Raw genomic sequence first — 27,754 nt, 5'->3', positions numbered from 1 at the left:
CAAGCTGGTTTTTAGCTAGTTTAGTTGGTCTCCCAGCCTATTCAAGCTTGTGTTTACTTGGTTTAGTTTGTCTCCCAGCCTGGTCAAGCTGGTTTTTAGCTAGTTTAGTTGGTCTCCCAACCTTTTCAAGCTGGTGTTTACTTAGTTTAGTTGGTCTCCCAACCTATTCAAGCCAGTGTTTACTTGGTTTAGTTTGTCTCCCAGCCTGGTCAAGCTGGTTTTTAGCTAGTTTAGTTGGTCTCCCAACCTATTCAAGCCAGTGTTTACTTGGTTTAGTTGGTCTCCCAGCCTGGTCAAGCTGGTTTTTAGCTAGTTTAGTTGGTCTCCCAGCCTATTCAAGCTGGTGTTTACTTGGTTTAGTTTGTCTCCCAGCCTGGTCAAGCTGGTTTTTAGCTAGTTTAGTTGGTCTCCCAGCCTATTCAAGCTTGTGTTTACTTGGTTTAGTTGGTCTCCCAGCCTGGTCAAGCTGGTTTTTAGCTAGTTTAGTTGGTCTCCTAGCCTATTCAAGCTGGTGTTTACTTGGTTTAGTTGGTCTCCCAGCCTGTTCAAGCTGGTGTTTACTTGGTTTAGTTGGTCTCCCAGTCTATTCAAGCTGGTTTTTAGCTATTTAAGTTGGTCTCCTAGTCTATTCAAGCTGGTGTTTACTTTGTTTAGTTGGTCTCCCAGCCTGGTCAAGCTGGTTTTTAGCTAGTTTAGTTGGTCTCCCAGCCTACTCAAGCTGGTGTTTACTTGGTTTAGTTAGTCTATTCAAGCTGGTGTTTACTTTGTTTAGTTGGTCTCCCAGCCTGGTCAAGCTGGTTTTTAGCTAGTTTAGTTGGTCTCCCAGCCTATTCAAGCTGGTGTTTACTTGGTTTAGTTGGTCTCCCAGCCTGGTCAAGCTGGTTTTTAGCTAGTTTAGTTGGTCTCCCAGCCTATTCAAGCTGGTGTTTACTTGGTTTAGTTGGTCTCCCAGTCTATTCAAGCTGGTGTTTACTTGGTTTAGTTGGTCTCCCAGCCTGGTCAAGCTGGTTTTTAGCTAGTTTAGTTGGTCTCCCAGCCTATTCAAGCTGGTGTTTACTTGGTTTAGTTGGTCTCCCAGCCTGGTCAAGCTGGTTTTTAGCTAGTTTAGTTGGTCTCCCAGCCTGGTCAAGCTGGTGTTTACTTGGTTTAGTTGGTCTCCCAGCCTGGTCAAGCTGGTTTTTAGCTAGTTTAGTTGGTCTCCCAGCCTATTCAAGCTGGTGTTTACTTGATTTAGTTGGTCTCCCAGCCTGATCAAGCTGGTTTTTAGCTAGTTTAGTTGGTCTCCCAGCCTATTCAAGCTGGTGTTTACTTGGTTTAGTTGGTCTCCCAGCCTGATCAAGCTGGTTTTTAGCTAGTTTAGTTGGTCTGCCAGCCTGGTCAAGCTGGTGTTTACTTGGTTTAGTTGGTCTTCCAGCCTGGTCAAGCTGGTGTTTACTTGGTTTAGTTGGTCTCCCAGCCTGGTCAAGCTGGTTTTTAGCTAGTTTAGTTGGTCTCCCAGCCTATTCAAGCTGGTGTTTACTTGGTTTAGTTGGTCTTCCAGCCTGATCAAGCTGGTTTTTAGCTAGTTTAGTTGGTCTCCCAGCCTGGTCAAGCTGGTGTTTACTTGGTTTAGTTGGTCTCCCAGCCTGGTCAAGCTGGTTTTTAGCTAGTTTAGTTGGTCTCCCAGCCTATTCAAGCTGGTGTTTACTTGATTTAGTTGGTCTCCCAGCCTGATCAAGCTGGTTTTTAGCTAGTTTAGTTGGTCTCCCAGCCTATTCAAGCCGGTGTTTACTTGGTTAGTTGGTCTCCCAGCCTGGTCAAGCTGGTTTTTAGCTAGTTTAGTTGGTCTCCCAGCCTATTCAAGCTGGTGTTCACTTGGTTTAGTTGGTCTCCCAGCCTGATCAAGCTGGTGTTTACTTGGTTTAGTTGGTCTCCCAGCCTATTCAAGCTCATGTTTACCTGGTTTAGCTAGTCTCCCAGCCTGGTCAAGCTAGATTTTAGCTAGTTTAGTTGGTCAACCTCTTAGCCAGACCAGCTGGTTAGTGCCCAACACCTCTCTAAAACCAGCAAACTAGACCAGACTGTGGTCGCAAGTTCAAAACTTACGACCATAGTTGACTAACGATGCTTTTGGGAAAAGGACCCCTGCTTAGTGGTTCGCTAAGACCAACAAACCATCTTTTAGTGTTACCGGTGTTACACAGTGTTCGGCCATTCATCGATTTCATCACTTGGGCCCCACTGTCATTTTGACTTTTTTATAGAAATAAAAACCATTTAGTTTGGTTGGACAACAGACGCTACAGTTATAAACTGAAAGTGTCTGCTCTGATCTATACAGCACAAGCTGCACAGTGCAGCAGGAGTCAGATTTCGCTTATCACGGGACGAGAGTAAGGAGAGATGACTGATAAGACGATGGCAGAGGATTTGGTGTGCAACAGATACTGAGCGTCACTGGCAAATATCTTATCTTGTAAAATGTACGGTCAGTACCGCCACTCCCTGTACACAGAATACACGTGATTGAGAATTCGAAAGCAAAAGTATAAAGCGAGCATACATTTAATTTGACTCTTCTTTTCAGTGATTTAGTTAAATCAGTTCACAAAGTAAAATGGATGATTCATTAGTGAATGTCTGTATTCATTTATTTATTTATTTACTTACCTATCCTTATCCTGTAATCACAAACAACTGGAAAGGTTATGAAAAAGTCATGGCAGCAAGCTTTAAGTGTACCCTGTAAGGAATATAGCAGATGTTGTAGTTATTTTCCTGTCTCTATACTCTAAGTCTCATTTGTCAGAATTGGGCTGTAAGAAGTTTTGGATGTGCATGTTTTCCAAGATTGAAACAAGAGTGTGTGGATGAAGGTTTCTGTGTGTGTGTGTGTGTGTGTGTGTGTGTGTGTGTGTGTGTGTGTGTGTGTGTGTGTGTGTGTGTGTGTGTGTGTGTGTGTGGGCATGCCCTTGAGCTCTGAGAAACTGGCAAAGCTAAAGTAAAATGGATGAACAACAAACCAAGCTTGATAAACTTACATCCTTAGAATTATTTATCGTTAACATACAAAAACATTTTTATATTGTAATCTGGAGTTTAACAGACAGAGTTTAACAAATATACAGCTTTACTTGATTTTATCCATCAGAAATTGATTGGATTGTGAGAGTATCAGTTCCATCAGTGTTAGTTTAGAATTATCTATATGTTATTAGAGTATTTGTTAATGTTTTAAATTAGCTTTTATTTTATATTTTCAGTTTTCATTTTAATTTTAGTTTACATTTTAGTAATGTTATGTGCTTTTTATGTAATAATTGTATTAGTTTTATTATTATTTCTATTTAGCTTTATATTTATTTCAGTTTTATTAGTAAATTTAGTAGGAAACATTTAAATTTTTTTAGTTGTTATTTTTAAATTATATTAATATTTTATTTTGTTTCAGCTTTGTTTAAATGACTGAAAATGATTTTTAATAGTTTTAGTTGTAGTTAACAGGACACTGGCATGCACTATTCGTGGTCTTTATTTGTGGCATTTAGTGTTCACCCATATGATCATAACTCACGTGTCTCACTCCAGGTATCTTTAGAACTCGGCTGTTCAATAAAAACTTTCTATCTTTATCTGCAACTTAATTTACATAATCAAATTAGCTATGGCACCATTTGACACCAGTTTCTCCGTTACGAAATTAGTATGCAAATAAGATCCTGTGAAAACAAGCTGCCAATTTAGACCATTCTTATTCAATATGTGTCAGTGACAGTATTGTGGAATAAATTATATGCAAAGTCATTTCAGCATTATGATTGAAGTCATTCGGCCCTGATTCCACTTCACGATCACTCAATAACAGACTTACAATACCCGTTATAGATGTGCAGAGAGTGTTACGTATTGAAAGTCAAATTTCATTTCAGAAATTATTTAACGGTTCAATAACAAAAATGCATATATGAATGTAGCAATAATTAAAAATCATTCATTTTATACAGTGCACTTATTGCAAGTTTTCAAACTTTTCTCTCTATTTTCTATTTTTTTTATATACTTATGTATTCTATTTTCAAATGTCAATATTATATCTTGTGCTATTAACATTGTTCAAGATTAACTTTTTAACTCTCTTGTCAAGTGAATTAAGACCATATACCTGCCATAATATTTTTTATTTGGGGCATCAGCTTTAAAAAAGATAATAAAAGAAAGATTGCATGATTTTATTATATTTTACACTTATTTAAAGAATATATTTTAAATGTGAAATAATTCATTAAGTATTTTGCATTATTATTTTACTGTATTTTTGCACCTATTTAAAGAATATTTTAAATGTGAAATAATGCTATAAGTGTTTTGCATTTTTTGCTGTATTTTTACATTTATGTAAAGAATATATTTTATATGTGAAATAATGCAAAGTCTTGCATTAAGTGTAATGCACAAAAGTATTTTGCATTATTTTACTGTATTTTTGCACTTATTTAAAGAGTATATTTTAAATGTGAAATAATGCAATAAGTATTTTGCATTATTATATTGTATTTTTGCACTTATTAAAATACTTTTTACGTGTAAAATAATGCAAAACTTTGCATTAAGGGTAACACAGTATTTAGCATTATTTTACTGTATTTTTGCCTGTATTAAAAGAAGTGCATTTTTAAATATAAAATAATGCAAAATATATTTTGTATTATTGTCCTTATGACAAATACTGTTATTCTCTAGCATGACTGCAGTTAACAGTAGCACTCACGGCATCATATAAGCTAATATGTACAGTAATGGCATCTTCTGAATCTTCCTGTTTACAGGAACCACCTCAAATTCAGTGCTTTATTCAGTTCTTCTTAATTACCTCTGATGGTGGAGTGTGGGAGTGGAACGTCTTCCACTGACATCTATAAGCTCCATGGTCTGCCATTATCCTCTGAGCGTCTGTGGCTTTGGACAACCAGCGCATTAGCTGACAAACGCCACCCCTAGCTGCCATTATACCCCCTGATAACCAGAGTTTGATTACCCCCATTCAAACTCTAGCTGCAACATGCTATTACTTTATGATGAAGACGTTTGTGGATCACTGATGCCGTCTGGGTCTGGATACGTGACGCATCCTGGTCACAGACAATGCAGAGCTGGCTGGTTTGAATGGTAGCTCTATTAAATTAGCTGGCACTGTGAGCTAAATTGAGTTTTGGGTTTATTTTCTGTTCTGTTGATCACATTAGTGTAACATTAAAGTGCTAATTTAGAGTGTTTATAAAATTCTCTTCAGGGCAAAAATGGGCAAGATCTAAATAGAGGTGTGGAATTAGCATGAGGTGAATGTTGAATATTAAGACGAGGTGCAAAATGTCTTCAGCGTAAGTTGATTTTCAAGGTGGTTTGAAGTGGCATTAAGGGAAGCATTTTTGACACTAGCACATATGCCTGGAAATATGACGCATCAGAGTGTTTATTCTTAAATAAACCAGTAGTAATTCAGTTTTAGTTTAGACTGAGGCCAGACACACACTTTATGCAAGTACACAAAGATAAACAGTAGAAAACTGACTGTGGAAGATGGTTTATGCTAATATCCATTTTTCCTTCTGTTCTCTTTGTTTTTTCATGCTTATTAAATTTGATTTATTTTATATTATATATTTTTTTTTATTTTTTTATATTAGCCCTAATATAGTTATACCTTTATTTATTTTCATTTAATGTATATTGTATTTTATTATTTTATATTTAATTGATATTGCCATTGTTGTTATTTCCCACAGCTTTACAATAGAAATTTGTTTATCTGTTTATTTGGTCCCAGCCAGAATCACAATCACAGCCAATCAGAAAACATTTGGTGTTTAATGTACATGAAGGATGATTTTGGACCAATGATATTTCACGGTGGGCGGGGCTACCCTGTGCATTGCTACGCAGTAAAAACCAAGTGATTATAAATGGTCTGAAATGGTCGAGATCACTCCTCATATTTATCACTTTTCACTTATAGTAGCTGTTCGGTTTCATTCCCAGTGATTTCTTGTAGTGAGGACCCACCACCCAACCCTCTCTCTCTCAGTCTTTATTCTCTCTCTCTCTCTCATTCGGAGGGGTAGCATTGACAGCTGCACAGCGCTTGACTCATTGGTATGTCTCACGAGCACTGAAAGAGAGAATGAACAGAGAATGCAGATGGGCGAAATAAAACACAGCACTGGCCGGAAGATGCCCTCATCATTAAAACAACACCTGCTTCCCTCTGCAGCATCAGCACGTCAATTAAACCGATGCAAACCGGACAGACCAGCCACTTTCTGTTCGTCCTCAACAGGTGGAGGGTTTAAAAACACTACAATACTTTTTACATCAATTAGTCAAATAAACGTGACTGTCTGTTATGGGTGTGCGATTGACAAAAAATGATATATTTTCTAACATTATTAGATGTATGCATCATCTTTTATGTGAAATTATTTCATTTAGTCAATAAATTCAATTAGAAGAGGTTGTTACCAATCAAATGAAATCATTAACAACAACATCCATTTTTGCACTGTGGCACAGAAGCAGCTTTTACGTGTGTTTTCAATCACATTCGCATAAATTATGCTATCAGACATTTTGAATATTGGAATATTAAAGTCCTCCTGTGGTGAAAATCATGTTTTTAATGTTGTTTATATGTCTGTATGAAGTTTTTAATATGCTTTAAGACAAATCATGTGAAAATTCATTAGTCAACACCATTGCTGAGTATTTTCTCTTTAAAACTGCAGTGATCCAAAAACACTGTTTGAATCGCTGGTGTTTCTGACGTCACAAACTACCTTGTAACCAGTCACGTCAGTGAGTGGATCTCTGAGCTGGTGTGAGTGAGTGGAGGCGGGGCTAATTTGCATATTCATAAATCTGTGTATACTAAATGAGGCAAGGGTGTGTGGAGTTCCATTCAAGCTATTTTAAGGCATAAAGACATTTTTTTCAAGAAAAAAAGTTTAAATATGTCATTTTGGTGATCCAAGATATAAAATTATTGACTACAGGGGGACATTAAGTGATATTATTTTTAATAAAATGATAATTTAATAATTATGACTTTAGTAATATGTTAATTAAAGGTTCAGTGTGTGAATTTTGTGACATCTAGTGGTAAGGTTGTGAATTGCAGCCAACGGCTCAGTCCGTCGCTCACCCCTCCCATTCGAAGCACTTAGAGAATCTACGGTGGCCAACATAGGACAAAGATGAGATAGCAGAAAGTAGGCAGTCAAGCAATTAGCAGTTTGTCCATTTAGGGCTACTGTAGAAACATAGCGGCGCAAAATGGTGACTTCCATGTAAGGGGACCCGCGGTATATAAGATAGAAATGCCTCATTCTAAGGTAATAAATATATAATTGTTCATTATGTAAGGTTTTTAATACACCACTGAAAACATAGTTATGTATATGATATTGCATTTCTGTCAATAGATCCTCCTAAATATTACATACTGGACCTTTTAAATAATAATTAAATAAATAATTAAATATTTTTAATAGTAATAAAATATATTTATTTTATTTTATATTTTATTATTTTTGGCCCATACTGCATAATAATAATAATAATAATTTTTTAAAATTTGCTAATTTGTTCTTTCTTCCTTCTAGATTTTTTTTTCTTGCTTGGTTGCTTTATTCTTTCAGTGTTTCTGTCTTGTTTGCTTGCTTGTTTTCTTATCTTGAAATTATACTTTAAATATGAAACTAAAATCGCTTAGTAGGTGGCAACAAAACAGACAATACTGACAATATCGTGTCTAAAATGTAACTCATGATCAATTAATTGTTTATTGAACTGTTGTATAAAACCAATATCACACTTGCAACTGTGCTGATATTCGGGAAAACCATACTTGCTTGTTATATTTGCTTAACTATATCATATAGCCTAATATAAGATAAAAACTCATACTGTACATTTTTGCCCCATATATTGAATTTTGTTGTCATTTTAATTGCTTTCTACTAGGCTACATCACACAATGAAAGCGTTTACTCATTAAAACGGCAATTACAATATACGACACATTTCTTTTTTTCCAAAACTAGGTCCATTTGTACGGTGTTTCTTACCAGTTTTATTAAAGTCACCATGAAATCAAAATTGATAATTCTTGTTTTTTATGGAATATTGCAGTGTTTATTATAAATAATTTATTATTATATTTTTAGTTCATATGCCCTTATAATATCTAATCAAAATAACTTCCCCTCCCTCTGGCAGTGACATCTCTTCTCTTTTCTGATGATGTGTTTACTGGCGCAAGGGCGGGAGAACCTGTCACTCACATCTCGGATCAACCAATAGCAAAACGCAACAATCCATGAAAAAAATCTAGCCCCACCCAAAAAATTTCTCGTTTGAGAAAACGTTTCAATTGTATAAAGAGGCTAAAGGGTAAAGACTTCCCTTTCATGCCGACTTTAAATCCGGCTTCTCATCTGAATGTTTATCATCGCCATCAGCTCTAGTTCTGCCTCGCTTTCATTAGCGACACCGCATCTCACAGAAGACATACCGTGAGTCACTATGTGTTGGCTGTCACACCTGTTTTTCTCCCACTGGCCACTGTTGGCCAAATATAGTCCGATCCTGCAGAGAAAAGCACTATGGGATAGATCCCGTTGCCTGATCTGGCATGAAAGGGTATGTTTGGGAATGCCTGTAGACGTGGTTTCTTGGTGTAAAGTTGTCCCGTTGACCTCGCTCAGCGTTTAGATTCTGTCCTTGTCCTTGTTTTGGCCCGTGTAAATAGCGTAGCAGATGTTTTTTGTTTACTTGTAGTCGAGGGAGTGTTGGGAACGGAGCCACTGAAGCTAGTCGGTCCCTGAACGTGGTTTCTCCCTGGACGAGAAGGAAATTTGATCTTTTGCATTAAAAACTTTGAGACTATAAAAGGACACAAAGTACTCCGGCGTTCCCTAGAATCCTCCTGTGAAGTGGAAAAGCACTTATCACAAACACACACAGGATCAAGCGTTCCTTCAAAGTGTCATTTTGTCCGGTTTGATGTAAAGTAATAAGGAAAGAGGCTGTGTTTGGATGTTTGAACCATGTTTCTTTATTAAGGCGACTGTGTGATTCAGCAGTTTCAGATTCCAAGTGCCTCTTGTTATGCTGTCTCAGGTTTTCTTGTAACTTAACTTTATGAGTGAGACACTGCTTTCTTGCTCTCTTTTATGTCTTTCTCTTCTCTTCCTTTCATTATTTAATCATTCCTTCATTTAATTTATTTTGTTTGTTCTTGCATTTTTGATTAATTTGTTCTTCCTTTGTTTGATCTTGCTTGTTTGCTTTCTATCTTGCTTTTTCCCCACTTTTCCCTTTTGCTCTTCTTTGTTTGTTCTTGTTTAATTTCATTCTTTTTTTTCTTAATCCTTTTGTATTTCCTTCCTTTCCACCCTCCCTTTTTCTTTTTAATCAGTTTTTGCTTGCTGTCAAATATTATGTTCTTTCTTTCTTCCTTCTGTTCTTTCTTGCTTTCATTTATTCATTAGTTTTTCCTTCCTTCCTTCCTTCCTTCCTTCCTTCCTTCCTTCCTTCCTTCCTTCCTTCCTTCCTTCCTGACTTCCTTTTGTTCTTCCTTCCTTTTTCCTTCCTCCATTTCCTTCCTTCCTCCATTTCCTTCCTTCCTTATTTCCTTCCTTCCTTCCCTCTATCCTGTTATTTGTTCCTTTCTTCCTTCCTTCTATCCTGTTATTTGTTCCTTCCTTCCTTCCTTCCTTCCTTTTGTTCTTCCTTCCTTATTTCCTTCCTTCCTTCCCTCTATCCTGTTATTTGTTCCTTTCCTTCCTTCCTTCCTTCCTTCCTTTTTTTCTTCCTTCCTTTTTCCTTCCTCCATTTCCTTACTTCCTTATTTCCTTCCTTCCCTCTATCCTGTTATTTGTTCCTTCCTTCCTTCCTTCCTTCCTTCCTTCCTTCCTTCCTTCCTTCCTTCCTTCCTTCCTTCCTTCCTTCCTTCCTTCCTTTTGTTCTTCCTTTCTTTTTTCCTTCCTCCATTTCCTTCCTTCCTTCCTTTTTCCTTCATCCATTTCCTCCATCCCTCCCTTCCTTCCTTATTTCCTTCCTTCCTTTTGTTCTTCCTTCCTTTTTCCTTCCTCCATTTCCTTCCTTCATTTCCTTCCTTCTATCCTGTTATGTTCCTTCCTTCCTTTCTTCCTTCCTTTTGTTCTTCCTTCCTTTTTCCTTCCTCCATTTCCTCCATCCCTCCCTTCCTTCCTTATTTCCTTAATTCCTTTTGTTCTTCCTTCCTTTTTCCTTCCTCCATCCCTTCCTTCCTTCCTTCCTTCCTTCCTTTCTCCCTTCCTTATATCCTGTTATTTGTTCCTTCCTTCCTTTTTCCTTCCTCCATTTCCTCCCTTCCTGCTTTCCTTCCTTCCTTCCCTCCTTTTTGTCCTTCCTTCTATTTTTTTATATAATTTTTTATATAAATAAGTATATAAATGACTAAATAATAATACATAAAAATAAATACATAAAATATTTAACAATATTAATTGTATATTGTTATTATGTTATAATATCTCACTGTAAATCAAATATATAAGACAAATAATACAATAATCATTTTATTTCACAGTACAACTGTAAAAATTACTGCACTAAGCAATGTTGTGATTTTGGTTTTACTACAATTAATTGTTTGTTCACTTTTGCTTGATTTCATTCAATCAATCTTCTGTTCTTTCTTCAATCCTTCCTTCCTTTCTCTCTTTCCCCTTCCGAATGGAGAGATCTAAAAGATGAACCATGTCTCTGGTTGGACACATCTTAAGATTTCAGTTTAATGAGCCTGTTTTAATGTCATTTGTCATTTAGTCTCGTTATGCTTGTTTGTGCACATGTCAGAGACGAATGTAGAGGTGAAGAGGAAATGAATTGGTAGTCATGTTCTCTGTGAGAGATGTTTGGATCAGGCAGAAGGATACAGCTGAGCGATGACACATTAGAAACGCAGCGGTGTGTAGTCATCAACAGCATCACGACACAACAGCATCCTGCAGATAACAGAAAGTTAGCTAGTTAATGTATTTTAAAATATAATTTATTCCTGTGTAATTTATTTCAGGATTCATGGATGAATAGAAAGTTAAAAAGAACATTTGTTTGAAATCTTTTGCATTATAAATGTCTTTGTCATTTTTGAGCCATTCAATGCATCTTAGCTGAATACAAGTATTAATTTATTTTTTAAAAAAGAAAATCTTACCAACCCCAAACATTATTGTAAACAACGGTGTTACTAAAAAAACTGAAAAGATCCTCAAAGTCATCTTATGAATGTTTTTCACTTGGGATAAAGTACTTTGAACATATTATAATGGTACCACCATGGTATTTTGGGCAGTATTATGGTATTCCTAAAAAAAAAAAAAAAACTTAAGTCTACTTTTATATGTATGTAAATATGTAAGATTTCAGTACCATTGTATTTGTCAAAGTACCACAATAATACCATGAGATAACATGTACCCAGTTACCACCACAGTACTTTTTCGTACAGGTTGACAACCATAATACAACTGATTATGTGATTGCTACCATATTCATGTATTGTATTTAGTATTACCATCATGATGATAATGTTCAAAAACCATGACTTTACCATGCTACTATCTCATGATAAATACTTTTTGCTAGTGTAATAATGTGTTGCCAGGTTATCTGACCTGTTGATCTGGGCTGAGAGTCTGCGCGTGTCTAGCCAAGCAAAGCAACTCGTCCCTGAAAATTCAACTCAATTCACTGATATAAGGTCATGGCATTTGACGGTAAGCCTCGATTAGCCATCTCTTTAGGAGATTTAAGGCTTTATAGTGTTATAAGGCTGTAAGGGAAGGTAAGCTGCTATAGATTTAGTTCCTTTGGCAATTCTCAGTCACATTTAAAAACAACTGTGAGAGCGGTGTGCTGTAAGATTAATAATAAAGTGCAAACGGTCTGAATAATACATAGGCCTGTGTGTTGCTGTGTGTTAACTTAGAGCTTTAGAGTATTATGTATATATTATCCTCGAACAGACATTACTTGCTCCTTAAGCAAGATAAGTTTGAAACAATATCTGTTCTGTCTCCTGGATATACTGTTCTTTATTAGTGGCATTAGTTATGTCAAGGATCACTATTATTCATACTTAGGGTTAGTGATTTCAACAAAAGTTAAACTTTGACTCATCGTGCACCATTGCTCTCCAAATTGTTTTATAGTCCTTTTTGGGCTTTTGACTTGCATGGTAAGAGATATTTTTGTATTTCTTTCAGAAAAACTTTTGAGGAAATTATGCAATATGTTTTGAGCATCTCTGGAAACTTTTTAATCGTGGGTAAGAGAAGAGCTCTTCAGCGCAGACAGATGCGGGGTTTACTTTGTAATGTCAGTCTGATTCATAATAACATTAGCAGTCTGTGGTGTGCTTGGCTCCTTTGGGACATGTGATTCATTGTAAGATCATCTCTGTTGTTTTTCTTCCATGGATCAGTGAGGCCTGCAGAGGTCATCTGTAAACTCAGACATGATAACTAAACATTCTAGCCCTTTCAGCTCCTCTTGCTATGTTTCTCTGAAAGATCTGCAAGTTACAGCACCTGATGGACAAAGTTATTTTATTTCATGTTTTAGTATTTTCTTTATTAGTGTTTTAATTCATATAACATTTTATTTTTGCTCTCATTTTGTTTTTAACTCATTTAACTCAGTATATATTTTTAGTGTTTTATTTCATTTTTTTTATTTTACAGGAGTAAATCTGAAATTAATAGTTCATTTTTTTCTTTTTAGTATTTTTAGTTTGATTAGCCTTTTATTATTATTTTTTTTTCATTTATTATATTTTATTTTTAGTCACTTCAACTTTATTTTATTTAATTTTTCTTTTATTTTTTAGTATTTCTTTATTTTATTCGTCTTTTATTTTATTTAACATTTTTGGTCTCTTTTCATTTTTAACTCATTTTTATTTTTAATATTTAATTTTTCATTGTTTTATTTCAGTAAAACAAAATCAAGTTTTATTTATTTTCATTATCTTTTTATTTTATTTTTAGAATTTTTAATTTGACTAGTATTTTTAAAAAATATTTTATATTTTATTTGTACTTATTTCATTTTAGTATCTTATTTATTTTAAATTTATTTCAAATATATTTTATTAAATTTTTCTATTTTATTCTTTACTCAATTTATTTTTTTTTAGTATTTTTTTAGTCTTTTTCATTTTTATTTTACATAAACAGATTTTTATTTTGTTTTTGTTTTATTTATTCTATTCTATTCTATTCTGTTCTATTCTATTCAATTCTATTCTATTCTATTCTATTCTATTCTATTCTGTTCTGTTCTGTTCTGTTCTGTTCTATTCTGTAGAGTGAGCTGAATTTCAAACCAGACTGAAATTAGTTTCTTCCAAACGAGTATCGTAGCTTAATGATTCGTTAGCATGTGCGCCAACTGCTGCACCAAGACTTTCAAAACTGCTTTGCTTCATAAAATCTGGCCTCTTCTGTTATCTTGTTTCACAACTTCCCCTCCGAGAGGTCGATTTGTGTGGCTTATTTCTGACTGTGACACCATTCACAATGCTAAACATATGCTGCGCTACACTATAATTACATGATGTGATTGTTTACGCAACAGGATTTTTTGATTGTTGGAAGGACATTTGGATTCAAACAAGTATGAAGCAACATTATGTATGTTTTGATTTAAATGCAGAGTAATCATGGTCACTTTATGTAAAAGCGGTATATGACCTGAAACGTTCAGGCCCGCTACGCTGCTAGTGGTAAAATTAGCTCTGCTGGTTTGATACAGCTTCATTGTGGCGTATGAAAGCTGTCTTGAGGCCTACAATAAGGTTCCCATTTTCATTGTGTTAATATGTGTGGGTGGAGGAGGATTCGGGAGAAAAGGCAGAATTACGCTGTTGCTGGTACCCGATTACAGGGCTATTTTTGGGGGCTTTTCTATAGTTGCCGATGTGGAACGTATGAGAAAGGAATAAGTGGATCGTTTCGTATTTCAAATCATGTCAACTAAGACTTTAAAGAGTTTACTACATTAATGTTAATAACTCATGTGGCTAGCTTTGCTGCAAGCACACATAGCAATGTGATCTCATATTAATAAACGGATATTAGCCAGGTTGATTAATAATCAAACAATATTTTGCTATTTTGAGATTGTCAAAATTGGTCATAATTTTGAGTGATTTTTGTTAACATTTACTGTATATGCTGTATCTATTTCAGCTGTTTTGTGCAAATCTCACCTCAAGCAAACATGAGTACTATATAATGACATTTATGCATTAATTATTATGACAGATTGCTGTAGATTTAATTCTATTCTTCAATCAAATATTAACATAAATTTGATCCTGTGTGCATTTTACCCTCTTGAAAAAAAATAATAATAGGGGGAATCGATGTAATCAAACACCTTGTTTGAGACATTGAGAAGTGATTTGTTTTGCTAAATTGGTTTGTTTGGATGGTTCATTTAAATGCATTTGTATTTATGAAAATATGGCAGAACATTTTCTGTGTGAGTATTGATTTGGAAGTTGTCGTTGATTCATGCTGTCAGGTCCTGTGGCCCATTACCAGCACCAATGGAGTGCCTTCAAAGTACAGTGACATTTACGACATTTCCAAAATACTGTGCACTTGTCATTTCAAGAGGGACCTTTTGATTTGAGGCATGTCATATGTGGATGCAGGGCAGTGATTTATTGCTGTTTGTTTATGAGAGCTTTTATTGGAGCAGTGGAGCAGCCTACAGCATCTTAAGAGCATTGAAGAGCGATCTGTGAGCCCACGCTTGCCTGCTAATGCTCTTCAGCTCGCTCCTCTCCTCCCTGATCCTCTGGCTGGACTCCCAGAGTTCCCTTCTCTTGCTCTTCGTATCTCTCATCCCACTTAAAGGGATAGTTCACCCACTTAAAGGGATATATATATATATATATATATATATATATATATATATATATATATATATATATATATATATATATATATAATATGTATATATGTGTATATATATATATATATGTGTGTATATGAACAATAATTATTAATAATTATTATTATTATATAGTATTATTAGTATAGTATCATTTTAAATGATAGTTTTTATAGTTATAGTTAATTGTTTTTGTAATTGTACCGTCAAACGATTAATCACAATTATCACATCCAAAATAAGTTAGTTTACATAATATAATGAAATAATATTTATTATGTATATATAAATAAATACACACACATGCATGTATATATTTAACAAAAACATATTATATTTATATTTATATATAATATAAATTAAATGTACATATAAATACAAGAATATATATATAATATATATATATGTGTATATGTATATGTATGTGTATATACTATTTTACTTAAATGCCATATATATGTTGTGTGTGTATGTATGTGTGTATATATATATATATATGTGTACAATAATAATGCAAAAATATATATGCAATTTCATATATTTATTATTTATTATTAAACAGCAATAACTATTACACTACATAGTTATTATTGAACTATGTTGTGTAATATAATAAACATATTCAAAAAATAACAGCATACGGATTTGGAACAATAAAAGGATGTGTAAACAATGCTGCGTTTTTGTGTATGAACTTTTCCTCTAGTGGTCTGTCAGAAAAACATCTTTCCAAACAGTTTTGACCCTCCTTTGGGAATTCTTTCTTCTCTCGAGTGCCTGTTTGTCCTCTTTTGTTATGGTTTGTTCTGGCATGTTACACTTACTGAAAAATGACATTTAATAATCTGTGTTCTTAAGGTCTCTTTGACACAAACGTGAGGTGAATCCATGAGCTTGTTTTTGGAGGATAAATGAGAGAGAGAGAGAGATGCGTCTGTAATATGTCTCTCTCTACCCCACCTCCCACAGATACGCTCAAACCTATGATTTTCTCTGCAGTAGAGGAATTGTGACGTGTGCAAGTTGGTGGAGCAGCTGCATTTTAAAAAGCTTGACACCCACGCGTTCTCAAGACCACTACTGCAAGCAGCGCTTCTCTACTACAGACGACACTTCGCTACTGCGACATCAATGGTGTGCCTTCTTCTCTGGATATCTCTCTCAGCATATGGCATATGCTATTATATGTATAAAGTATATAGAGAGTGTGTATAGATAGACAGATAGATAGACAGATAGATAGATAGACAGATTCTATAGCTTGTTAAAATTGCCACTTTTTGGGGGTGAGTAAAAACGCACCATCTTTGTATGTGTCGCTTTAAATGCAAATGAGCTGCTGCTCCCGGCCCCCTTCAAGAATAGGGCGGAGCTTCAAGAGCTCATGCAGCAACAAAACAGGACAATCTCACGCACTGAAAATGTCAGAAACTGTCAGTAGCGGTGTTCAGCCTTATATGTTTGAACCGGAGTCAGACAATGATGCCTACAGTGTCAGAGAATATATGCTGCATGGAGATAGAACGGGTATAGTTTAGTTTAATTACAGTTATATCTTGCATTTTATCCACTATTAGTACAAGCCTGTTGTAGCGGACCCCGTCCAAATGTTGGCCAAATTTTACTGATGCGTTTTATGAAGTTTATTGTACATCACACAAAAGATGAAGCGTCCATTTTCACTCCAGAAAATCACTGGAACAGCTAAATAAAACACAATACAAGAAGTACGCATTAAGGTATAGTTTAGTTTAATGAGGCAAGTAGCCTATACATTTCAGTTCTTTTTTGTGACGCCCTCCAGTTCACGGAGACCGAGACGGGAGGAAGCGCGTCCTGTTTGTTTTCTTTATTTTACAAAAGCACAACATTTTGTCGTTACTGTGAGTGTTCACAAATAAAAGTAGACCCTTTTACGGTTTCTCATGATGTATTACTCTTATGTGTATGAACAAAAACAAGTATTTGAAGTTGTTTCTGCTGTTATCAGGAAAAAATCGCACCGGCACCTCCTTGTCTAGCAGTAAGCATGCTAATATTTCAGCTTCCACACTCCGCGCAAACACTTGGATATGCGCCTAATAATAGCGCACATATATCTAGGTAAATGTTAGAGTGAGCAGCCATGTAAAATTGCTACTACTTACATATTTCAAATGATAAACCACATTTGAAGTCGATGGATGATAGGCTAACGTTTGGATTTCCTGCCTGACATACCGTAATTACCACAAGGTGACTTCACCACTTCCTGTGGAGCTTTTATGTTTCTTGTGACTAACTGACTAATAAAATTTTGGTCGACTAAGGTTTAGTCGACTATTGGGGGGCAGCCCTATTTTATTCTATTTAATAATAATAATAATAATTATTATTATTATATTTTTTCTAACAGTAGTGCACTATTTTGAGGCAACATATATATATATATATATATATATATATATATATATATATATATATATATATATATATATATATATATATATATATATATATATATACACATATTTTTTATATATATACACATATTTTTTATATATATACACATATTTTTGTGCTGACTTGTCCATAGCCTTTGATTCTGGCAGTTGTTGATGTGATTGGTCTGTGCAGCTGTCAATCACAATACTGTCCAAATCAGTGTCTCTGCTGAAGGGGAAGGTCGTTCATCTCTCCAGCAAAATATGAGTTTGTATTCACTTGAGGAGAAGAGAGGAGAAACAGTCTTTAACTAACTTTGGCCCAGTTTGTTTGTGGCTTACCTAAATGTGAAGTCATCATTCTTATGCTAAAGGTTGCTGCCCTTGTTACCTATGAAGATTTCACTAGCTCTTATTCATCTAAGTTGCTGAATGGAGGTCCTTAAAATTCCGGTACACTCTCTTTTTGGTCCCATGGAAACAGCCGGCCATTTTGATGCATGTTGTCATGGTGATTGAGGCAGGGAGGAGCGGTTATGGCCTGAAGGAAGAGTTCAGCTGGGATTTTTTAATGTGTGAGTGTACATGCTATACACAATGTAGTGTCATTTTAAACCTCATAAGTGCATAAAACAGTCAATCTATGCTTACAAAAAATTACTGTGGGATTACCTTCAAAATATACCACTTCTATCATGCCATCATGATGATACTGCCATATTATTCTTTAAAGTACCTTCCAGTACCATTCAGGAAACATGATACATGAATACGACTATACCGTCTGATTATAATAATCATATATAAAATGCTACTTGAATGGTACTGTAAGGTACTTCAAAAATACCAGTAATATCAGTATTACTACCAAGGCAGAATCAAACACACAGTGGTTTTCCATGGTATAGGCCTATGTTATGGTAATACCATAGTACTTTTTTTTGTTAAAATCACACTTTAGATTTTTACCTTAAAATAGACATTCTAAACCATTATTTTTAATGTAATTTATATATATATAGTTTTTGGTTGCACTTTATTTTAAGGGTGACATTTTTACATTGTACAATAAGTACTAAGTAATATTAATTAACTACATTTACTTATTATAGAATTACGGTCGGGGTTTGGTTTAGGGTTAGTTAATTGTAATTATGCATAATTTACTGTTATTTCTATAGTAAGTACAGGAGGTAACGTGTAACTACGTCACCTGTAAATGTAGGTAAAACACAAACTGACTTAAAGGGATAGTTCACCCAAAAATGAAAATTTTGTCATCATTTACTCACCCTCAAGTTGTTTCAAACCTGCACAAGTTTCTTTCTTCTGCTAAACACAAAAGAAAATATTTTGAAGAATGTTGTTGACCAGACAGTTGACGGCACCTATTGACTTCCGTAGTAGAAAAAAGTGCAGTCAAGTCACCAACATTCTTCTTTTGTGTTAAACTCATACATGTTTGGAACAACATGAGGGTGAGTAAATTATGACATCATTTTCATTTTTGGGTGAACTGTCCCTTTAAAGCTGAACTACATCATTTCTGTGGTATTGATGTCAAAAATAGGTCCAGTTGGGTTTCCTGAACAGTCCGTCATTAGTTGAAATCCAAACTACCCCCTAAAAATGACTCTTCAGCTTTAACATAGTATAGAGATCAGAGTGAAACAGGGCTTAATGTGGCCTCTAAATACCGATGAGGAGGAAAGTTATCGCAACGTGACGTCGTTGCATTTGTGTGTGCGAGATCACTCCTCCGCTGAGTCATCCCATTCCATTAACATCCTTTCCAGCACTTTAGTCACCCGTTCAACACCTAGTCATCAGTGTGGCCCAAATAGCAGGCTGACAGTAGTGGGGCTAAATCTGGTGTCTGAACCCAGGACACATCAGAATGATGCGTCTGCTGCCGGGCCCCTGCCAGAAGGACGTAATTCAGACCAGGAAGTGACCAGGATAGCGGATTTGCTCACTTTTTCAGGAAGCTGCTGTCAGAGGTGAAGTGTGCAATTGTTTTGATGTTAAAATACTTGCTTTTATCCTAGTTTAGTGCTGACGAAAACTATTAAGTGAGCCATTTGTAGGTCGACTTCCTGAAGCTTTGTTTGTTTGAGGTGTCCGGCGTGTTGTTAACTTCTGGCTTAACCAATGAAGTGGGTTTGTGGGCGGGACTTCCTGTTTGGCTGAACATTGGAAGATTGTAAGGAGGAGTTTTCGGAGAAACTGGCACAACTGGTACAGAAAATACACATCCATTTTGGCTTCATATTTGTCATACTATGACAACTATAAGTAATATTACAGTATGTTCAACAACCAAAATTTAAGGCGGGACTTTTTATCCAACAGGAATTGATTGGATTATGAAGAGCATTATTGTACACTGTAAAATAAGAATTGTTGGTTTAACTTAAAAAAGTAAGTTACCTGGTTGCCTTAAAATTTTGAGTTCATTGAAATAAAAAATTTGAGTTAATACAATGAAGGCAATTGGTTTAATCAACAGAAACTCAAAATATTATGTTATCTGAACCACATTAATTAAGTTGATTTGACAAAATAAAAAAAATGTTTTGATAACAAATCAAGAAAATAATTTTTACAGTGTAGTATATTTGTATATTAATTAATGCTGTCAAACGATTAATCGCATTCAAAATAAACATTTTTTTAAATTCCGTTTTATTAATTTTAATAATTTTCATCTAATATTTATATTATATTTTATTTCAGCTTTATTTCAATTAACACAATTTTTGGTTAATAATAACCCTGGAATTATTTATGTTGCTGTTGTTATTGTTATTATTATTAAATTTAAATTAAACAATTGACTTTATTAAGGCAACATTTTACCTATTACCATGTAGTTGTACATTTTTATTTAAATATTTATTTTATTATGTAAAATAGCGTGCACTGATAAATAGTCCAGTAACAAGTATTAAAGGGATAGTTCACCCAACAATGAAAATTCAAACTGAAAAATGAAAGTTGGTCCCCATTGACTTCCATAGTATTTTTTTTTTTTTTCCCATACTATGTTTGGTTACCAACATTCTTCAAAATATCTTCTTTTGTGTTCAGCAGAAGAAAGAAATTCATACAGGTTTGGAACAACTTGAGGGTGAGTAAATGATGACAGAATTTTCATTTTTGGGTGAACTATCCCTTTAAGAAAGTATCTGAGTGCAATTTTGCTTTCATGTTTACTTTATGCATCATGGTAAACCAAACCATAACATATGCATAATTAGAAAACAAAGCATTTAAGATGTGTTCTTATAGTGATAAAGTCCTGTTGTTCCTTTGAAAGCATTATAAACCCTATCTCTGGCTTGACTTTATTTGAGTATAAAGGCGTTCATAACTCATTACGAACCCTCATTAAATTTCAGTCGGCATTAATTGTCTATCTGCATCCCAGCGGATCCTGCACACATTCTTTGATTCGTTCTTTGCTCTTGCCCCTCGGGGAGCTTCTTACCTTACGTAACATGACTGTACTGCACCATGAGCGCTCCACACCTGCCGTGTGTTCTTCCACATGATCACGTTCTCACAGGGACCCCCAGCTCTTGACCTGGACTGCAGTGCAGCTTGGAAAATTACATAACCTTGCGTAACCTAATTAGCATTAGTGATGAGCTCAGGAGCCAAATCTGAAGATGATGTAGGTGTGAGTTTTTGAACATTTTCCTTCCTAAAGCTGCACACAAAGCTTATTTTGTAATTGCTTATAATTAGGGAACGATTTGTTGTTGCATGTCAAGCAACAATCTCAGTATTCAATATTAGTAGCGTATAATTGGGTGAAATATAATGGCAGCTATGTGAAAGCACACATTTTATTGTTGATACAGACAATGTCAAGATTTAATGATGCTAGACTTGATTTATGAACTGAACTAATATGTTCAATGGTCCTCTGTGAGAGAAGACAGACTGCCCCCTACTGGTGTTTGTTTATGGACACAACTTGTAATTTAGCATTTATGATTAGAATCTGATATAGAATCTGTTTATTATTAGATCAGCTTCATATGTGCTTCATATGTACTCAAATAGTCATATGGTTTTGGATTAGTTGTTGCACACTGATATGCTAATAAGAGACGCTGACGTGGTAATTGAGATAGATGTAATTAAAAATATTTTTCATACTTAGTTTAGATGGTATTTTTATTCTCTGAAATGGATTAAAATAGTGTATCCTTTTCATCAAAAGTAGGTTAAAATGTCTATAAAAAGATCTAAAACAGACCTTTACTAATAATTTTGACTGCAAGAATAATTATATTTGATCATTTTCATTTGTATGTAGCAATATATCAATATATAACGATAAAATGCAGTATTTTCACTAGTGTTCAAAAGTTTAAGGTTAGATTGTAGTACTTTAAATAAGCAAGAATGCGTTAAATTGATCAAGAGTGACAGTAAAAGATTTCCAGTCCAAATAAATACTGTTCTTTTGAACTTTATATTTATTAAAGAATCCTGAAAAAAAATGTCACAGTTTCCACAAAAATATTAAGTAGAAAAAGTTTTTAAAATTGAATAATATTTCACAATATTACTGTTTTTAATGTAATTTTGATCAAATAAACAATAAATGGGTCATTGACAAATAAGGTTTTTAAAAGTGTAAAAAAAAAAACATAATAAAACTTAAAAAATTAATTATATCTCCATTAAGTGTTAACAATTGTCACGGATCCCTTGTCTCCCGGACTCCAAATCCCATGATCCTCTTGTCTCCTCACCTGCACTCACTTCCCTCGTCAGCTCCTCAGCTTCACGGATCACCTGCACCTGGACTCTGTTATCAGCACTCCCTTTATATTGCACTCACTTCCTTCACTCCTTGTCCGTTCTGAATGTTAGTTAGTTGTATCTGTCTCCTGGATTATAATAAATACTGTTACTTTGTGGATATCCTTGCACTGCCTTGTCTTCAGCAACACCTCACGTAACAGAAGAACGGACCAATACCGTTGGATTTCCACAATCAAAAAGATGGGAATCTTCCTGCAAGCGGTGACTCCCGCTTCTCCTGTGCCTCTCTTTACTATGTCAGCGGCGGACCGACTCATCGGGCTCTTCCAGATTGGACGTTCACTGGAGAGGTATGTGGAGGAGTTTGTAGAGCTTGCTTTCCTGACTAACTGGTCAGATGCACTTTTGAACACCCTGTTTCTGGACGGACTGGACGATGACACTATCCGTTTTGATGAACCTGAAAATTCTTTTTCCTTGAGCGAAACCATTAATCTAATTTTGTGTTTAAACGGTTCTAATTTCTGTGTCGATGAGGTTCAGGATATGTGTCAATCCCGTCCAGTCCCTCCAGAAACAGAGGTGGCCAGGCCAGTTGGTCAGACTCCTTCTTCCTCCACATATCCCTCCAGTGAACTGATTTCCTGGTCTACGCTGGACCCACAATCCTCTGTTGGGCCCAGAAGGCGGAGGAGGAGGAAGAAGCCTCTGCTCCCGCCGCCGCCGCCGAGCCAGTATCCCCAGTCTCAGCCGCCGAGCCCTCCGCTCCTGCCTCGGCCGGCGAGCCCTCCGCTCCTGCCTCGGCCGGCGAGCCCTCCGCTCCTGCCTCGACCGGCGAGCCCTCCGCTCCTGCCTCGGCCGGCGAGCCAGCCGCCCCAGTCGCCGCAGCCGAATCAGCCGCCCCAGTCGCCGCAGCCGAATCAGCCGCCCCAGTCGCCGCAGCCGAATCAGCCGCCCCAGTCGCCGCAGCCGAATCAGCCGCCCCACGCGCCGCCAAGCCAGCTCCATGCTCCTCCACCCACATATCCATGATGTCTCTGGGACTCCTTGTTACTATCCTAAACCTCCCCAAGTATTTTTTGGGGGGGGCCAAGTACCCGTGGGTGGGGGACATGTGGGCGCCACACATGGGGGTGGGCTCCGAACACTGCCGTGGCAGCCCACGTCTCCTGACCCGCCGTGGCAGCCCACGTCTCCTGACCCGCCGTGGCCGCCCGCTGCACCTGACCCGCCGTGGCCGCCCGCTGCACCTGACCCGCCGTGGCCGCCCGCTGCACCTGACCCGCCGTGGCCGCCCGCTGCACCTGACCCGCCGTGGCCGCCCGCTGCACCTGACCCGCCGTGGCCGCCCGCTGCACCTGACCCGCCGTGGCCGCCCGCTGCACCTGACCCGCCGTGGCCGCCCGCTGCACCTGACCCGCCGTGGCCGCCCGCTGCACCTGACCCGCCGTGGCCGCCCGCTGCACCTGACCCGCCGTGGCCGCCCGCTGCACCTGACCCGCCGTGGCCGCCCGCTGCACCTGACCCGCCGTGGCAGCCCGCTGCACCTGACCCGCCGTGGCCGCCCGCTGTACCTGACCCGCCATGGCTCATGGACCCGCTCTGGAGACCTCCACTCCTACCCATGCCTCTCCCTGCACCGGCATGAGGTCTCCAGGGCGCCCACATCCCCCCCCCCCCCCGGTGTTCTATCTACGGCGCGAGGTCGCACCTACCGGGAGGGGGAGGTACTGTCACGGATCCCTCGTCAGCTCCTCAGCTTCACGGATCACCTGCACCTGGACTCTGTTATCAGCACTCCCTTTATATTGCACTCACTCCCTTCACTCCTTGTCCGTTCTGAATGTTAGTTGATGTGAGTTAGTTGTATCTGTCTCCTGGATTATAATAAATACTGTTACTTTGTGGATATCCTTGCACTGCCTCGTCTTCAGCAACACCTCACGTAACAACAATAAGATTATGTGGTTTTTATAATCTGTTAACACTGCTTTTGTCTTTTTTTTTTTTTTTTTTTTTTTTTTTACAAGATGAACAAAATTTGTCACCAAAAAAGTCATTCGGTTTAACCAAAATTTCGGTTTTACCAAATGACACTTTTGGTTATACCGAACATGAAATTTTCAAATAGTTAAAAGAGAGTTAGTTACTTTGCTTCATGACCATGTGGTCCTTTGCAGGTGTCTTAATGATGTCACTTCCTGTCACATGATATTGACCTGAATGACTTGATCCAAAATGGTCCCTTTATGTTGGTTACTCTGAATGACATAATTGAAATTCATTTTTCCGCACATTCTTTCTCATAACAAAGTAATGACTTCTACACGTAATTACTACACATACATACCATTTTGTTCTGTTGATATATGATGTTATAAAATCATGCCAGAATAAAAAAAATATATACGTTTATTACATTTTAAGATATTTTAATCACAAATGAAATGGCTGTATTGACCTTTAAACCGAATGAACCGAAAATACATTTATATGTAGAAAAATATAATTAAAACCTTTTGGGTTCAATAAAATAGATCTAATTGTACTACCTTACATACTTTGGATGTCATATCTTTGTTTTTGTTTTATTTTTAAGGCCTTTGGACAAAAAAATGACCCGTCACGTCATTGACCCAAATGCAGCCTAAATGCAGGTTGCAAAATTGGAAACTGAGTTGGACTGATTTATTTAAATGGACACATTAGAAATGATTCACAGAAATGAATTAAACTAGTAAAATACATTGTGAATATTGACTATATCATAAGTTTCTTTAATAACACTTATGTTCTTATTACCAGATGTTTCTCAGTGTCACTGAATGATTGTTTTTAAACAATTCCAGATCCAAAGATGTTCACTGACTTCTGTACTAAATATCCCAAAGCAATATTTGTATCTTCATAAAAGAGACAAGAGGGATTGGCATGCTGCTTACGTCACTTTCTTGCTCTATTAAAAGTGTTTAAAATAAAAGACGAGAGGCTTAATTGTCTTACCGTAATCAGTTTTTCTCTTTTAATTAGACTGGCAGGCCAATTTCCAAAGGGTTCAGCGTAATAAAGGTGCGCCCTGAGGGTGAAAAAAGCATTCGGAAACACACTTTCTGATGGTCTGCATAATTAAATCGGTATAAATGAAAGGCACATCTAATATCTAACCACCTCGCAAGGGCAAAATGTGGTTTTTCTCTCATCCATCAGTATTTGTGCTCATTTAGCCTTGCAGACGGTATTGCCGATGGTGCGGTGGTTTTTAATGAAAACGTAATGAGATGTTGAGTCGATATGGTCTTTATGTGCTCTCGTTTCTATGGGCCCTCGTCAATTAAATGCATTTCATTAGATGGAAGTAGTTTGTAGATGCATGTGTTGTTTCGTACAAAAATATTTTTGTTGGGCAACCCTGTGCGTTTTGCAATGAGTCAACTTGTTTAACTTGTTGAATATTGGTTATAGTTCATGAAGTGGACAGTTTTGATGCCTATAGCTATGATCTGTGGATTCATATTTCTGTCACACTTAAGAGATTTTTGCATTTTCTAGCACTACTTTTTAACTCTGATGTTTGTTTTTATCTGACTTTTAAGACAAGTTGAAAGTTTCATCACAGACAGCTTTGTGGTTGGACTTGAAATATCAGTGGGGCGTCTTGCGTCAGAGCATTGCGCAGATACCAAGATGAGTTAAACTAGTTTTGATAGGGATAACCATACTCTACTCCAAAACAGAGTGGAACGCGATCGCATTTTTGTGATTGCGTGTTGGCGGCGGTACGGAGGGACGGATAATGCACCGATGACTTCCTATTGGTTAAGGATTAGGCTAATCCTACTTCAGGTTCAGGTAAGCCAGCGAGGCCATGGTCCCCTCCTCCTTCTCATGTGGGATTACAGAAGTTGGACATGTTTCCTGTACCTGTCTGCCACCTCCTCCCTCTCGCCGAGACGTTTTTGATATTTGACAAAGCCAAGCTCACGAACTCAGCGTGACGTTAGTCAATCTGTCAAAAGCAGTACTAGAACATCACCGTCTCGCCGGAGAACAGTCATAGAATATCAGAGATGCTTTGGACCCTGAACTGGCTTTAGTTTGTTTTTGGCCGGATAATGTCTCTGGTGAAAGGATATTCCTGTAGTTTGGAGAAGTCATCATGATGATGTGTTTCGGAGGGAAAAGACGGCCAAGAGACAACCATCTGCAGTGGGATGATGAGGGCTGTTTGATCTCGGTGGAGGTTACGGGGGTGACGAACCCTTATGCTGTAGACGAAGGTAATAAATACGTCTTCAAAGGTGAATAATCTGTTTCATGCATACAGGTGTTAACTTCCATCTGATTAACACAGATACTGATTCATGCTTTTCCAGTGCTGGCTTTACATATGTCTTTTGATTATTAAATAGCTGAACTGTTAAATTAAATATATGTTTACTTAAAGATGTCATCTCTTGTCAGCTGTATTATATTTTAGATGGTGTTGAAAAGTGGCACTTGTAAATATCAAATATCTGTGTTGTCTATTTAATCTTTTTTGGGATAATAGTATTTATATTGGACTTTGTAGACATTTGTTGTTTATTTTTATTAGTTTATTTAATTTTCACATTAGTGTACATCAGTGCTGAGAGACGTAAAAGTGAAGGCATTTCACATATGATAAACATTAAATAACTATAGCATGCAGTATCTTTTTAGCTGATTGCTAACAAGAGCATATATAGGACCCAAATCTGGAAATGGAAACATTTTGTTGGCTAAACATGGCTTTAAAGTTAAATCATAAGCATTTATGTTCTCGGATATGTCCGTGTAATTGAAATCGTTAGATTATACAAATCGGAAATCGATCAGAGATTTTGCTCTGAGTGGGTGGGAGCTCAAAATAAAAGGGCATATGGTCAAGAGACTTGTGTTGTTTTTTATAGAAAAGACTGAAAAAAGGAAAGACTAGTGGCTTCTGTTGTGTTCTCAGAATTATATGTGTAAGATGTCAGACATGAGTTCATAAAGGAGTAGGATTGGATTAGAGTACTGATTGTCTAGATATTTAGACTGGTTATCTCAAATATGCTGAGAGAGAGAGAGAGAGAGAGAGAGAGAGAGAGAGAATGACATGACAAAGAAAGGAAAGGAATAAGGAAAAAATGGAAGGAAATAAAGAGGAAAAGAGAAAGAATTTAAATGGGAAGTAAGGAAAGACAAAATAGGAAAATAAGAAATAGGACAAATTGAAAGGTGAGAATGGAATGAGAGAGAGGGAGAGAACGAGAAAGAAATATGAAAAGGATGGAAGGAAGGAAAGAGACAAAAATAAATAAGGAGGGAAAGGAAGGAAGGATAGAAATGAAGGAAAGAATGAAGAAAATAATAAAAATGGGAAAGAATGAAGAGGGAAAGAGAGAAGGAAAATGGGAAAGATTGCTGCTATATTGTTTTATATCTTTTAAAACTCTGTTTCAATCAATTTTTGGCTGATATTTTCTTTCATGACAAAATTGATTCATTTGATTTTGCATTTTTTATTTTGTCCATAAGTTTACCATAGTCCAACGGAAATA

The 27,754-nt window shown here is 36.6% G+C and overlaps 1 protein-coding gene across 2 annotated transcripts in view; it reads left to right on the top strand.

The window, feature by feature from the left end:
* agap3 (ArfGAP with GTPase domain, ankyrin repeat and PH domain 3) overlaps nucleotides 1-27,754 on the top strand; it is a 187,954-nt gene that overhangs the window by 54,441 nt on the left and 105,759 nt on the right. The window contains exon 1 of one of the 2 annotated variants that reach the window (XM_048174740.1): nucleotides 25,913-26,467. The exons of the other annotated variant lie outside the window; for it this stretch is intronic. Within the exon in view, the coding sequence (XP_048030697.1) occupies nucleotides 26,347-26,467 (121 nt within the window). The 5' untranslated portion in view covers nucleotides 25,913-26,346. Of the gene's footprint in view, nucleotides 1-25,912; nucleotides 26,468-27,754 lie in introns of those variants that run through there. 2 annotated transcript variants of the gene reach the window in all.

This window comes from Megalobrama amblycephala, linkage group LG22, assembly GCF_018812025.1.
Source record: "Megalobrama amblycephala isolate DHTTF-2021 linkage group LG22, ASM1881202v1, whole genome shotgun sequence".
NCBI classification, from domain to species: domain Eukaryota; kingdom Metazoa; phylum Chordata; class Actinopteri; order Cypriniformes; family Xenocyprididae; genus Megalobrama; species Megalobrama amblycephala.
The sequence above is the reverse complement of the archived record's forward strand: the minus strand, read 5'-3'. Positions and strand labels throughout refer to the sequence as shown.